Genomic DNA, 15,989 nt, shown 5'->3' on the forward strand with positions numbered 1-15,989 from the left:
GGACCATAATAGACCATGTCATCAGCAGCCATTGCATCAGCAGCCCTGTCCCCTTTCAGACCTATTTGCATGCCCAGCAAGGGAAAAGAGGAAGGAAGGAGCCATGGTCAGGTGCGCATGGAGCAGAAGGCAGAAGCAAAGGTTTAGGGAAGAGGAGGAAGCTACAGCCTTTCTCTGTGGCAACAATCCTTATGTGTCACAAGCCAAGTGCAGAAGTGAGCATGCCAGATGAGTGGGCGCCTTCGTTTTCTTACATGGACTCCCATGCTTGAATAGGATAGCGAGATACTCTATAGGCAAAACTTTCCTTTGGTATAAAGCAACACTGGAGAGAATTTAGCCAGTTGGATTTTTGCTTGTTAAAGCTACAATAACTCTTCTAGGAACCCCAGTGATGACGTTAAATTAGATTTGTCTGAAGGACAGGAAAGGAATTTAGCAGAACACATCCTGATTGCTTGGGCTCCTGCATTACATGTTTACAAAGAATGAGAGATTTAGCTTTTTGAGTGTGTGTGTGTGGAGGGGGTAGGAATTGAGAGATGAAGGAGAAAACAAAGCTTTATTGCTGAGCCTCACTTTGAGAAAAATAGTTGAGCCTTGCAGCATACATCTCTCTATTACAGAGAAAGCAAATGTTGTGCCTTTCTGATATTGCTAGACTCCAGATCTCATAACCCCTGGCCATTGGCCATACTTGCTGGTGCAGATGGGAGTTGGATCCCAACAACAACTGTAGGGCACCGTGTTGACAGCTGCCGGCCAGTTAGATGTCCTGCTTTAATATGTGCTCATCTCCACAGTAAACTGTTTGATATAGAATGGGGTAGGAAAAACTGTTTGAAAAAGAATGGGGTGGGAGCTGGCCACACTGCTTTGCCTACTGCAGAAGAAAGTAGGGATGTTGGATTGTGAGCAGGGACCCTGGAACAGGGCAACAGAATGGGTTGGAATCCAGCCTTTGGACTCCCCAGGTGTTGTTGGAATACAACTCCCATCATCCCTCGCTATCAGGACCAGAGGTCAGGGATGATGGAAGTTGTAGTCCCACAATGTATAGGGACCATAGGTTGAGAAAGGCTGGGTTACACTGTTCCTGAAGACCAGTGCGGCTGAGTTGCTGCAGTAGTCGAGGTACTGTGATAAAGGAGAGGGAGACGAACAGCTCAAGGGTGCAGCAACTGACTACACTGCAACATCTTACTCTCCCTCCTCCCGTTCTTCCTCCATCCCATGCCTCCTGGGTTGTTATTGTTTTAATATTATGACCGTTGTAACCATATCTGTATCATGTATCTATATATCTATATTCGCAATGCACATCTAGGCTGCAGAAATGGGTGGGAAAGAAGAGTAGGTGCCTTTTTAAAATCGGTTGTTGTAAGTACCTGTATTAAAAGTAGTAGTAGTAGTAGTAGTAGTAGTAATCTGCTCCCCGATTTATGAAGAGTATTTTGACTTTTTGGGCGAACTATTTCAATGTTTTAAGGCAGCCGTTTAAGTAGAATAAGCACAGAAACCGCTTTGCACACACACTTACTGTGTGTACTGTATAATATAACATACGTATAGAATCCACTCCCCTAGCTTGCCTTTCTGATACTCCTACCTCTTTAAGAGCTCGCCCCCTCCCTTTCTCCACCCCGCCCACCCCAGTGGAGCCGGAAAAGCGCAGCGAACCCTCCACTTTTTGAGAAGCAGCGACGCCTCTGGAGCTGCCATGGAACCAGGTATAATTGATCCTTGAGTGGGAGGGGAAGCTGGATCAGGATCCGGGATGGGTGGGGGAAACAAACCGGGAATTTGCGCCGCTTCCGCTTCGCATGCTTTTAGAAGCGCCCTCTCTTTCCTAGAGTCCCGTTTTATCCTAGCACAACTTTCTGACGTTCCTTATCTTAGCATCCTTTCTCCCAAAGTGGAGCGAGCGTAACCGCCACCTGTCCCGGCGTGAAATCGGTGTCAGTGCCGATGAAGGAAAGATTTGGTTATTTATTACTTCCGTTTGTATATTCGTATATTTCTCTTTGCCCGGTAAGCCGTAAAACGATGCAAGCAGAAAACTTGACGTGGTCTAGACGTGGCGGGCGTCTCTTTTTTAAAAAGGGGAGCTGGTGGTCGAACTGCTCCGGGACCCCCGAGTCTGCGGCAGAGTTTGCAGCCCCGAGGGAAGGGAGAGGGAGGTGCGGAGTGTTCAGCTTTCGTTTCCTCCTCACCGTGTGTTCCCTGCAGGTGGCAATGTGTACGAAGAGGCGCCGGGCCACGGGCCGCCCCCCGACGGCCAGGGGATCGACGTCACAAACGGCCCTATCCTGAATGGCCCAGAGGTTCAGGTAAGAGGCCCCTCCCACTCCCCAGCAAAGTATTCATAGTGGGTGGAAATTGTCTTTCAATGGGTTTAAGAATGCGATCAGTTCTGCACAGCGGTTAGAGAGTGTCAGATAAAGTAAATAAATAAATGGTCCGCATGCCCACTCAGAAGTAAGCCATGCAGAATGAAATGGGTCTTTCTCTAGAGAAGCACTGTAGAATCTGCAGCCTGGGTTACTTTTGTAGTCAGCTTTCTGGCAACTTTGAGCTGCATGTGCTTGTTTAAGTTTTTTTTTTTTTTAATGAAACAATAAAATATTGTACGTCCTTGGTTGTCAAAAACTTATTCCTGAACTAGTGCACAGCTTCATATGCGGGGAAGTGAAGTTACAGGGAACCTTCTCGGCAGTGGCACGTTCTGAAGACATCTGAAATCAGCCCTGTATTGGGAAGCTTGTAATGTCTGATGTCTTGCTGTGTTTTTATATTAAGTTGGAAGCTGCCCAGAGTGGCTGGGGCAAGCCAGTCAGATGGGCGGGGTATAAGTAATTTGTTGTTGTTGTTGTTGTTGTTGTTGTTGTTAGGGAATAATATTTGTTGGGTTTCCCTTCACAAGAATAGAGTGAAGGAATGTTGTTGACTTCAGTAATATAGTTGGGAGGACTTTGCTTCACAACTGTTTCTTAGGACCATGCGTGTGCAGTTGTTTTCCCAGTGGTTGCAAAGATCTCTGGCTTCTTTCCCTTCCAAGAAAGTGCTTTGCCACAGTGACATTGTCTTTCCCCCAACACTTGAGCTGCAGTATTCTGTCACTTTGAGAAAAGCAATGTTCACCCAGCAGGTGCTTATGCCTATGAGTCTTATGAGCAGAATGTCATTTGCAAGTGTTAATGGGCATTTGCTGGCAAACACACCTGATGTCAAAGATGATAAAAGTCACACTGCTATTCCACCTGAATGCCCATGTTTGTTTCATGAAGGAATTAAACAGTTTGGTTTGTTTATAGAAGCTGCTGGTGGTGGTTAGGATGCAGTGCAATCACCTCTGCCAGTGGAAAGGGTCGTTGTTGCTGCTGGAGGGAAGGGAGAGAGATCTGTTCTGCTGTGGAAAAGGTAAAGGGACCCCTGACCATTAAGTCCAGTCTGGGGTTCCGGCGCTCATCTCGCTTTACTGGCCAAGGGAGAGGGCGTTTGTCCGCAGACAGCTTTCAGGTCATGTGGCCAGCATGACAAAGCCGCTTCTGGCAAACCAGAGCAGCACATGGAAATGCTATTTACCTTCCCACCAGAGCGGTACCTACCGGTATTTATCTACTTGCACTTTGATGTGCTTTCAAACTGCTAGGTGGGCAGGAGCTGGGACCGAGCAACGGGAGCTCACTCCACCGCGGGCATTCGAACCGCCGACCTTCTGATCGGCAAGCCCTAGGCTCACTGGTTTAGACACAGCTCCACCAGCAGCAAAATGCAATAATAGATCCAAAGCCCTGGAGATCCCCCAAGGGATGCAGTCATTGAGCCCCTCAGCTCAAGAAGTTAGCCACCACCTTCTGCTTTGCCTGGCTGTGCCTCTTTGGTCCTCTCTAGCCCCATTTAGGCTTGCTCTGTAAACCTGTTTGTAGGATCAGCATTCCCAATGCAAGTAACAGGAGTATTTATGTTGCATGTAAAGAAACAACAACAAAAAAGGGAAACGCTAGCAAACCCACCCTGTGCAGCAATAGCCTACCGTGAAAAAGAAGCAGCCCCACCACCTTTGCTGTTGTTCTTTCAGAATTGCTCATCTCCTTTGATTAAAAAAGAAGTGGGGGCAGGGGGGGCGGGAGAGGTAACTGCAATCCTTCCTCTGCAGATGTTCTTTCAAATCAGAGTTGCTCGTCTCTCGTGATTAAAAACAAAAGGGCAGGGAGTCATGTGCAGCCCTTCCTTCTGCAGCAAAATTCTCTTCTCCCTGTCTGTTACATGGAAGCTAAATACAGACCCGCTGTTTCTTTTGACGGAGAAAAACACCACCACACAACCTGGACGAGCATTGTCCTTGAGCAAAAGAACAGGGGCTTTCTTTCTTTGATGTGGAGGGGGGAAAGCCCAAAAATTTTATTTTTGGCATGTATGCTGGCTCTTCAACATGCATACAAGAACACGAGCATACCACTTATTCTCAGCAGCCTAATAATAATAATTAAAAAAACAGCCTTGGAATGGAGAACAGCCCTCTCTAGCAGTGCCTTCCTCACCCTAAGTCATTGGCTTTTTATTTATTTTAATAATAATAATTTATTACTTATACCCTGACCATCTGGCCGGGCCTCCCCAGCCAACAGAATATTTAAAACACGTTAAAACATCAAACATTAAAAACTTCCCTAAACATATTTATTGCATTTATATCCTGCTTTCTTGTCCAGAGAGCTCAAGGTGGTGAACACGGTTCCCTGCAAGGTTGGTTAGGCTGAGAGGCAGGGACTAACTCAAGTTCACCCAGTGAGCTTCATGGCCAAGTGGGGCTTTGAAACTTGGTCTCCCAGCTCCTAGTCTGGCACTCTATCCACTACCTCACAGTGGTCCTCATTTCTTTCTCTCTCCCTCTGAGATATATGGCATGCTGGCTCTCCGCCATGGGGGGGTTTGCCAGGGTGTTTCTCTTAACCCCCATGTGACGCTTCTGTCTCCAGCTGGATGACTTTGTGGGGGCTCATGCCGAGTATGACGAAGAGGAGGAGGAGAGCAAGTACTTCCGCCGCAAGCGCTTTGGTGTGATCAAGAACCTCTTGGCAGCCAGCTTGGGGGGAATGCTGACCTACGGGGTCTTTCTAGGTATGCTACACTTTTGTTGTCTTAATCTCCTGTTTATTCTTCTTAATCTCATTTTAACAAGATTTATGTTTGCATTATATTGAGCTTCTTGCACAACACTTAGAAGTCATTGCAATTAAGCGGTATATAAATGGTTGAAATAATGATGTCTCAAGGCAACTTGCAGCTTCCAAACTTAGTGGTATAGGGAGGCATGGAAGGACCAGGCAGCTGAATGGGAAACTCCAGGATCTGTTGGCTAAAGTGGATGATCAGCAGGATTCCACCACCATAGGGTGGTTATAGCCTGCTGAGATGTAGGGCAGATACAGCTTGACAACCATTTGGAATGGACAGATGTTTCTGCATCTCTCAATACTAGAAGCTGGAGCCATCCAATGAAGTTGAATATTGGAAGAGAAAAGGAAGTACTTCCTCATATTGTGTATAATTAAACTCTGGAATTTGCTACCGCAAGATGTAGTGATGGCCACCATATTGGATGGCTTTCAAAGGAGATTAAACACATGAATGGAGGATAAATGTATCTGTGGCCACTAGCCATGATGGCTACATAACTACCTCCAGGTCTAGAGGCAGCATGTTTCTGAATAGCATTTCAGGGAATGTGAGTAGAGAGTGCTGTTATGCACATGTTCTGCTCATGGCCTTCCCAGAGGCCACTACAGGAAAGGGGATGCTGGATTGATGAGCCTTTGGTCTGATCCAGATGAGCTCTTTTTGTGTTCTTGCCTGTCTGTTTCTTGTGGTTGGTTCCCTATCTTTGTTTTCAGCGGCTGAGCCAGTCCTGTGACAGCTCAGTGCTTTCCCTGTGGTTCTGACCACAGCTATTTCATACCAGCCTAGGACATGATGCCGTGGGTTCCTTACATGGGCCCATGATTGTTACGATTGCAATATTTTTGGTCTCTAAGCCAGGATTGCAACATCTGCTTGGGTGAAATCTTTATTTCCTCTTTCAATTCAAGCTGAAGTTGCAGAAGTCAAAATCCAACAGAAAAGTGTTGGTTTGCTGTGATAAAATTAAATCCAAAATGGTGACCTGTTGCAAACTTAAATCTCTAGTGGTGATTCATTGCACGTAGCACACCCGTTGTTTCATAAAATAGTGGAAAGTGCTACTTTGTAGTTCATAAAGACCCTTTGGGATTACAGGTGTTGATTTGCTTGGTTTTTAGGGGCTCAGTCCACCAAACAACACTGTTTTGAAACCTCTCCTTGGTCCTCTTCCATGGTCCTTGTACATGGTAATTAATGGAGGCAACGCTGATGTTTAGGGAACTGCATGTGTATCTTTATGTGGGAGCCCTAAAAATATGCTGTCTTCCTCACAAGGGCATTCTGGTGGCATAGTCCCAGAGGAAGCACTATCTGTTTTCATTTTCATTTTGCACATTTGATTCAGATCCAAAGGTTTTGGACCTTACCTTGTTGTGAAGGAGCAGGATGTGCAAGTTGCATCCTACTATTCCTCTGCAGCAGAATAACAGAATAGCACCATCCTACCAATCTAACAGGAGCAGATCCAGTGGCAGGGAGGAGAAGCAATTTATGATGCTTGGCATCCTGATGAAACCTGGGCCTCTGCCTCAGCTTCCAAGAGTACCGGTATATTAAAACGGGCGACTTTTTAACAATTTCACCCACTTGCTCCTGTTGGATGGTGTAGGTCTCAGTGTGGTGTTGAACTCACTGAGGAAGTAAGCGGAGGGATCCTGGACAAGCCAACTCTGTTCCTGAACATGACTATATCTTGCAGCCCTGGTGCAACCTCTGAATATTCCCTGCCGCTTGGAGAGGAGAGCCTTCATCAGCCACTGTTACCTTTCCCCCCCTTGGGTGGGTGGGGAGCTAGTTTAGCAGTGTGGTACCTGTACTGAACAAGGTTGTGCCAACTCTTAAGTGTCCCTGTCATCTTTCCTAGGCTTGCTGCAGATGCAGCTCATCCTACACTATGACGAGACGTACCGAGAGGTGAAATATAGCAACCTGGAACTACAGAACATTGACAGCAAGATGCTGATGGGCATCAATGTCACACCTCTTGTTGCCCTGTTCTACACTCCGATGCTCATCAGGTATTCCTCTGCTCTGACTTCCTGATCACCCCCTCTGAATACTCTTCATGCTATTCATATATATTTTTTGTTGGGGGGAGCTGTGCCTGGAATACAGATTTTGGGTGTGCGCCCATGCCAGGGGTTTTCTCACACTTTACCCTGCCAAAAGTGAGCGAAAACATGACAAGAGATGGGGGGAATGCACCTTCTGAAGCATGGAAGATTATGTAGCTTATCGTGGGAGAACAATCAGTGGGAGGTGCTAAAAACCCTCAGTGTGGACGCGCCATTCTTTTGGAAGGGGTGAAAAAACCTGAATCCTGTTTCCTGAGCTAGCTAGAACACAAGTAATTTCACAGTTGTTAAAACATTTCGCCCTGCCCAGAAAGACCTCTTTTTTCTGTCTTTCCAGATTCTTTGGCACCAAATGGATGCTGTTCTTGGCCGTGGGTGTCTACACACTCTTTGTCTCCACCAACTACTGGGAACGCTACTATACCTTGGTGCCATCGGCCGTGGCCATCGGGGCTGCCATTATACCTCTCTGGGCCTCCATGGGCAATTATGTCACCCGGTAAGCCTGATGCAGAAGGGAAAGACACTAGATTGAAAGACCTCCCCGAGTGTCTTTGCATGGCCCTTACCATACATAAGTACCATTCTGGTCACTTAGCGACTCTCCTTAACAATATTGTGAATTCCCGACCGGTGTTGGCATTGAGATGTTCCATCGTCAGTGTGGTAAAAGCGTTTTGGGTGTTCTGGTTGCCCCAACCTGCAGAAGCATTTCTTGGCAGCTTCCATGGGAGGAGGAATGTTACAGCAGGTCTAAGGAGCATGTGGCCCTCCAGATCTCCTTAGACTCTTGCTCCCATCAGCCGCAGCCAGCATAGGGGTGGTGGGAGCATCTCACAGCATAAATAAATATACGGTCGTACCTTGGAAGTTGAACGCCTTGCGAGACAAACATTTTGTCTCCCGAATGCTGCAAACCCGTAAGTGATAGTTCCAGTTTGCGAACATTCTTTGGAACCCGAATATCCATTGCGGTTTCCGCAGCTTCCGATTGGCTGCAGGAGCTTCCTGCAGCCAATCGGAAGCCGTGCCTTGGTTCCTGGACGTTTTGAAAGTCAAACGGATTTCTGGAATGGATTCCATTCAACTTCTGAAGTACGACTGTACTGACCTTCGTTTTTGACTTGTTATGCTTTTATTGTATGGTTTTCATTCGGTCGTGCTTCGATGTATTTTTGTGGTGTAGCAGTGTATACATATTTTTTTTATATATAAATGAATAAAACAAAAAAATCTGGAGTGCCACAGGCTCCCTACCCTGGTCCAGAGTGTGTCCTGGAGAGAGCAGGTGGGCAGCTGGTTGCACTCACCTGGCCATCTGATATGTTCGACTTGCCTCAACAGGATGGCACAGAAGTACTATGAATATGCAAACTACAAGTTGGAACATGTCCAGGAGCAGCAAAGGGCACCACGTGGGGCCTACAACTCCTACATTGTTGGCTTCCAGACTGTCTTTTACGCCATATTCTATGTGAGAGCTCTATTAAAAGGGTTTTTTCATGCACCTTTGGGGTGGAGCGGGATGTGTGTGTGTATTCCCCATTGTCTCTCCTTGTCTGTTGGGAAATGGCGGCCATGGCTGATATAGTTCAGTGAGGGGACATTCTCTGCACATGTTGGGTTTCTCTCTCTCTCCTGCCCACGGTTAGTTTATCGTCCCATTCTCTCTCGCCCTGTTTTCCAGCTGAGCTTTGTCTGTGCCCAGTTTCCCATGTTTTTCTTCGTAAAGGGGCATCTCTCTGATTTGAACCACACTCTCTCCAATGTACAGCACTGTGGTGAGTATCCTGGCTGAGGGGCTATAGCTCAGTGGGTAGAGCATCTGTCTTGCATGCAGAAGAGGTGTTTTGCTGGCTGGCTTGCTGTAAGGTGGAATTTGCTGCCTAGGAGTGTGGTGGAGTCTCCTTCTTTGGAGGTCTTTAAGCGGAGGCTTGACAGCCATCTGTCAGGAATGCTTTGATGGTGTTTCCTGCTTGGCAGGGGGTTGGACTGGATGGCCCTTGGGGTCTCTTCCAACTCTATGATTCTATGATTCTAAAGTAGCCATTTACCTCCACCCCCTTGAGCAAATTGAGCTTAATGTAAGTTGCCTCTCCAAGATCTTGGGGGTGGGGGTGGGGCAGATTGAAGGAGGAATTTGTTGTAAATTTACCTGTCTATGTATTGGGAGGAGGTTGGGTTACCAGACAAAATCACCTGTGCAGTTAATGAAAAGAATGAATGGGGAAAATAGGGGGATGGAGGGATTTGGAGAAATTTCTTTGGGAGTGTCTTGGAGCAAGTGAGTCAGTGAATGGTCTAGGCCTTACCAACTGCTGGCTCCAGCCTCATCCACTGGCATGCAACTTCCAACTGTCCATACACAGCCACCTCTGGGCAATAAGTGTTCCCATCCCCACCCTTTATACCTATGATCCTAATCTTTGGGGACCCTCTCCTAACTAGGCCTGTGGTCTCTGAAAGTGCTGTTTTTTCCCTTGCAGGGACAAAGAGCCATGGAATTCTCACAGGGCTTAACACCACAGTTCTGCAGAAGCTGCCACACAGCAATGAGCTCATCACAGTGGAGAGTGTGCTCATGGGAGTGGCCTTCCTCTCCATGCTCCTGGTATGAAGCTAGGGACAAAAAAGCACAAGGGCAAAGGCATGGATTAACTCGCCATGCTTGTGGTCATCATGAAATCAGTAGTAAAAGCAATACATTCTGCAACCCAGATTCCTCTGCCCCTAAAACGTGTACACAGTTGGCAGGTAAATCACATACAAAGCAAATGTGTTCATTGTGCATGTGATAGTGCAATCCTCTTGAACCCCCTGTGTACACAAGAAGAGCCTGCTGGATCAGGCCAGTGGCCCATCTAGTCCAGAATCCTGTTCTCACATAGGCTAACCAGATGCCTATGAAAAGCCTGCAAGCAGGACATGGGCATAACAGCATTGTCCCCTCCTGCTGTTTCTAGCAGCTGGTATTCAGAAGGATATTGTCTCTTGACAATGAAGGTTGTGTGGCTGCATTCCAGGCGGGTTGAGGAATATGTCCCATCCGGAAACATAACTATGGATCAGTGTGTTGACCTGTATATCTGCAGCAGCCAAACACTAGGATTGCCTCTGTCTTTACCTAGCTGGGTATGGGTGCTCCACCTGTATGGGCTGGAGCATAGGGTAAGTGTTGCTGCTGCTGCTGCTGCTGCAGCATGGATTGTGGACCCAGAAAAGAGCTTTCAAGTGGTACCATGCAAAGATGCAGCCATATCAAAACTGTCCCTTAATATAGGGGGAAATGAGGTTAAATGAGAAGAATGAACAAAATCTCTGGTCTATGTAAATGTGATCCATTTATTTATTTTACCTTGCAAGGGGTATGGACACTGGGTTGCCATTGAAAACAGCAGCCCCATGTCGAGTTCTCTTTGCCCCATCTGTAATACTTAGACAGACTTCTGATGTTATCTTGTTGCATATTTCTCTGCCTCACATCACTGGCTGCCACCAGTGTCTATGTTTGGCAGGGGAGGTGATGGGACAACGCAGGAAATTATGCTTAAACATTCCCAGAAGAGATGGGGGATCTGTGGCCCTCCTTATAATTTGTGGCCTGACCATTGGCCATGCTGGCTGGGGCTGAGTTGGAGTTGCGCTATCGTGTGGACGGTCACGGGTGCTTTTAACAAGGAGAGTATAGGGAGAGCCCTGGTCATTTTTGCCCAGCTTCTGATATCTCAGTGCCACACCTTTCTGTTTCCGCAGGTGTTGCTTCTGTGTGGCTCAGCATATCGCCCCACAGAGGAGATAGATTTGCGCAGCATTGGCTGGGGCAACATATTCCAACTGCCTTTCAAGCACATGCGGGACTACCGCCTGCGCCACCTCATTGTCTTCTTCATCTACAGTGGATTTGAGGTGGTCTTCTTCTGCACTGGCTTCACCCTGGTAATGCGAAGTCCTCCCGGGTTTGGAGACAGGAAGGGCTGGGCACACAAGTACCTCCGTGCTAACCAAAAGGTCCTTCTTCTCCACTTCCCAGAACTATGGCGTCTGCTCCATCGGCCTGGAGCGCATGGCGTACATCTTCACCGCTTATGGACTCTCCTCTGCTGTCTGCTCCACCCTGGGTCTCTCTATGCTGTGTCTGCCTCGCCAAGTACCACTGCTTGCCGGAGCATCGGTCCATGCCATCCTCTTGATTGGCCTCTTCTGTTGGGCACCTCAGGCCCGTAGCTTAGGCGAAGCAGCCCTGCTCTATCTGGTAGCTGCACTCTGGGGTCTTGGCAGTGCCCTCAACAAGACAGGCCTCAGCTGTGAGTAAAACAATACCCCTTTTGTGTCGGAGCCTTATACCAAGTCAGATCATCAGTCTGTCTACCTCACTATTGTCTATGGCACTGTTTCCCAAACTTGGGTCTCCAGCTCCCACCATCCCTGACCACTGGTCCTGCTAACTAGGGATGGTGGGAGTTGTAGTCCGAAAACAGCAGGAGACCCAAGTTTGGGAAACCCTGGTCTACAGTGACTGGTAGCAACTCCCAAAGCTTTCAGCCACAGTTCTCTCCCAACCTGCCTGGATATGCTTGGGATCAAACCTGGGACCTTCTGCATGTGAAGCAGAGGCTGCAAACATTGCCTGCACTTGGTGTAGTAGCTGTTGTACCTTCCATAGGCTAGGACAGGAGTAGCCAATGCTGTGCCCTGCTGTTGGACTCTCAACTCCCATCAGCCCCAGCTAGCATGGTCCATGGCCAGGGATGATAGGAGTTGGGAGTCCAACGACATCTGGAGGACATCACCTTGGCTTTCTCTGGACTAGGAGGTACAGCAAGCTGAGCTGGACAATACGATGGTAACAACAACTCTCTGAAATGATCGAAACAAAATAGGAAATTCTTTCCAGTAGCACCTTAGAGACCAACTGAGTTTGTTCTTGGTATGAGCTTTCGTGTGCATGCACACTTCTTCAGATGCATGCACACGAAAGCTCATACCAAGAACAAACTCAGTTGGTCTCTAAGGTGCTACTGGAAAGAATTTCCTATTTTGTTTCGACTATGGCAGACCAACACGGCTACCCACCTGTCTCTGAAATGATGTGATAGATGCTGGTTACCTGGAAGAGGCTCGATTCTAACTGCTTGAATGGCAGGTAGTGTCTTCTGTGAACTTCAGTCTCCCTTGACTGCATCATTGATCACTAGTAGAGCAAAATAATGGGCTTGTTCACACATGGCACTCAACACAGATGCAAGTAGTTTCTCCATCTGTACAAGTGTCTCTGTGAAACACTGTATGCTTGTTGATCTATTGTGTACACAGCTGAACATTACTTGTCAACAACTATGTGAGTGTACAGCTCATTTGTGTACATGCATTATAGACTGGTCATTCGTGAGCACCCCTAGTAACTGCCCCAAAGAGATTTTTCCATGGTTTGTTACACATTTTGGAGGGGAGTATTTTATGAGATGCATTATTTTCCTAACCTTTCAAACCAGTCTGTACTGAGAGCAGCGGAAATAATGCAGCGGTGTCTTGTAGCACCTTAGAAGGCTTAACACATTTATTATGGCATAAGATTTCTTGGATTGCAGTCTGCTTCTTCAGAATCATGAAGGGTTATCAGGTCCGTGTGTGTGTGTGCGTGTGTACGTACACACACACACACACACACACACACACACAGGTGAAGGGCGATTGTGAAGAATAAGATAGGCAATGAAAGCTAATGGTCTTTGAATCTAGTTGCTGCATCCCTGTCCCCTGCCCTTTCCCTACAGCACTCCTGGGGATACTTTATGAAGACAAGGAGCGTCAGGACTTCGTCTTCACCATATATCACTGGTGGCAAGCCATAGCCATCTTTGTTGTTTATCTCTGGTCTGGACTGCCCATGAAGGTAAGTGGAAAGCCTGGCATTGCATGAATTCTTTGACCTCTCTGGCTCTTGGTGGCGTATGAAGATTACTTTGAGAGTTCCTCTGGCCTAGGGATAATAAGAGAATAAATCTAAAGCCAGTAGTGTTGTGAAAGAACTTGAAGGAATGAGCAGAAAGGAATAATGGAAGACACCTAGGAGCCTAGATGACGGTTCTCCTTTGCCTAGGCCATACTTGCAGAACTGACCTTTTTGTTAACTGATGGAGTCTCTCTTCCTTCTAGGCCAAGTTATCCATCCTGCTCGCTACCCTGGTAGCTGCAGTATTATCTTACCTGTGGATGGAGCGTAAAGTAGCCCAGATGATCCCTCATCGCCTCCCCAAAATTCCCAAGCCCCGTCACAAGGTACGGGGCTACCGCTACATGGACGATGACAACTCTGATGAGACTGGCTCTGAGAAGGAAGAGGATAAGGAGAGCGACTCCTCTGAGGAAGAGACAGAAGGGGAGGAACCCAGTGGCCTCCGTGATCAACCTCGCCGAAGGAACAGATGTTCCTATGAGCAGGCCTTGGGAGAGGAAGGGGGAGAGAATGTGGGTTAGTGCCTGCCCTTTTCTCACCTGTCTGGGTTGGGATATGACTGTCAGGTGCCTTTGGCATCAGCCTCTCTCCATCGCTTGAATCCTCTTTCTGCCATGTTTCAACTTTGTTGGGACCACAGGCTGTGTTTGAGCCATTTCCTTACCTCGCTCCTGACACTTCAGCTCCAGTTGGAAGAGAAGGAAGCTTCAAAGGCACACTTCCTGACAAAAGTTCTTCATGCCTCCCCTGCCTAATATGTGTTGGGATTCATAATTTCCAACTTCAAACTGTGGGTGGTACAATTTATCCAGGCATATCCCCATGGAACAGTTTAGGTGAATTGTGATAAATAAGTACAAGGTACAAAATGTCAACACTTAAGATGCGTAAGCCCCTGGAGGTTGGGAGAAGGGGAATTACGTCAAACCTTTCTTAGTCTTCAGAAACAAATGGCAGTAAAGTCTTGGTACATTTTCATAAGTTCTTTTACTGTGTAGGTTGGCTCCTGAAGGTGTTTCTGTGGCCTATCACAGTTGGCCCTATTGCTGGTGGGTATTGTCTCTCTCTCTGATAATATGCAAGTTTATCCACTAAAGACCTTGCAACAAAATTGATCCTGCTCATTCGACACCCAGTGCTCACATGATAAACCAATAAAGAACCTTGTCTTCAACTGTTGATAAATTGTACTCGGCATAAAAGTTGACTGGCAGCAGCTGTGTGTCAGCTGTCTTACTTAGCAGGAACTGTTGGTGTAGCCGAGAATTTAGCAGCTCATCACAGCCTTCTTCGCACAGCGTACAGCATGGTGGTGTAATCCAGGACCCAGGAACAGAACTTGCTGAACAGTAGCTTTTATTATATGGAGCTTTGTACAAGTTACTATATACACAGACTCTCAGAACTCTCATCAGGAACTTCCAACTGCACAGTTCCTGAGCACTATGCAGTGATTGCTCTTTGGTTGTAAGGCAGGGCCCAATTTCGCCCATGAGGCCCATTTTCCCCAAACTACTCACCTGCCCCACACCTGATGTCAGCTGCAGGGCAAGTAAAGATGCAACATGATTGGCTGTATGACGGGTTCTCCATGAGGAACTTATACAGTCACACTCTGCAGACGGCAGATTTCCTAGCTCTGTGTGTAGTGCTTGGGAAGCGCTGAGTGCAGGACATAGGAAGCACTTTGCACATCACTGACTGGCTGCCAGGTGCTTGGGAAATGATGTGCAAAGAGGCTTTGACAGGTGTCAGTCATCTCGAGATTTCAGGTTGCCTTGTGGGTTTGACGACCCTAGTTAGGAGAGAATCTTGGGCAGCTGCCTCAAGCTTAGACTTTGAATCCTGAACTGGGGGGGGGGGCAGAGGGGAGCTTGGCAGGGCATTGTGGGCACCATGGCATCTGCAGGGACCATGTTGGCAAAGCCATATGAAGGCAACACTGAGCTAGGTAGTCCAGTGGCCTGAAGAGATGCAAGACAGTGTCTTGTCTTCTTGGTGCAAGGACCCAAGATTAATCCTCAGCATAACACTGACAGCTGAAAGGAAATCAGGCAATACTGTAAATATTTGGGGCAGGGAAGAAGTAGGGGCACTGTGGAAAGAACATCCTCCACAAGGCAATCTCTTGAGTTGGGTGTGTGTGCAGAGGTGAGATTCAAACGCAATTCTTCATTGCTCATCATGCCTCAGATAGTGAGCTACAGTATTGCACCAGGAATATTCATTATTGTAAAGGATCCTGCTTACTTTCCCTGATCCTTAAGATCGGACCCTATTTTTATATGCTTCAGTTCCCTCAAAACCTGTTTTTATCGTTTTTAATGTGCCTTTATACTACTGTTTTACTGGTTTTGTATTTTTGTTTTAGTTGTTTATAGTGTTACTACCTTGTATAATTCAACACTGTATATTTTTTTTTAATGGTGAAACTGTTTCTAAATGATTTTAAATAAAATACATTAATAAAGGTTCACTGGAAGCAAACGCCTTAAGAGATGCAGCAAATATATTTCAGTGAAAGGAGAACATTTCCAACCCTAGAGATCCTTATAAAATTATTTGGGATTGAGGAATTCTCATTGAATGGCACATCTATGTTTTACATCTGTGTAGGTGTGACAGGCATGGAAATACCGAGAGACCAAAAAGTTGGCAACTCAAGTAGACAGGAAGGAGCCAACCCTGATTTCCCTTCTGTGCCTCCAGCTGGTCCTACCCCAGCTTTCCTTCAGCCGCATTCTCTTGGAGTTCTTCCCTCCCCATCCCTATTA

The 15,989-nt window shown here is 47.0% G+C and overlaps 1 protein-coding gene across 1 annotated transcript; it reads left to right on the forward strand.

Annotated features, from left to right (window-relative positions):
* Positions 1 to 1,650: 1,650 nt before the first annotated feature.
* Positions 1,651 to 14,394, forward strand: UNC93B1 (unc-93 homolog B1, TLR signaling regulator). Its single transcript, XM_033159407.1, has 12 exons — positions 1,651 to 1,730; positions 2,230 to 2,330; positions 4,983 to 5,124; positions 7,049 to 7,202; positions 7,597 to 7,758; positions 8,604 to 8,733; positions 8,947 to 9,040; positions 9,746 to 9,870; positions 11,013 to 11,195; positions 11,290 to 11,563; positions 13,034 to 13,152; positions 13,416 to 14,394. The coding sequence occupies exons 1-12, from the start codon at positions 1,721 to 1,723 to the stop codon at positions 13,734 to 13,736; spliced, it is 1,815 nt and encodes a 604-aa protein (XP_033015298.1). The 5' UTR covers positions 1,651 to 1,720; the 3' UTR covers positions 13,737 to 14,394.
* Positions 14,395 to 15,989: the final 1,595 nt, after the last annotated feature.

Source organism: Lacerta agilis, chromosome 1, assembly GCF_009819535.1.
Source record: "Lacerta agilis isolate rLacAgi1 chromosome 1, rLacAgi1.pri, whole genome shotgun sequence".
NCBI classification, from domain to species: Eukaryota; Metazoa; Chordata; class Lepidosauria; order Squamata; family Lacertidae; genus Lacerta; species Lacerta agilis.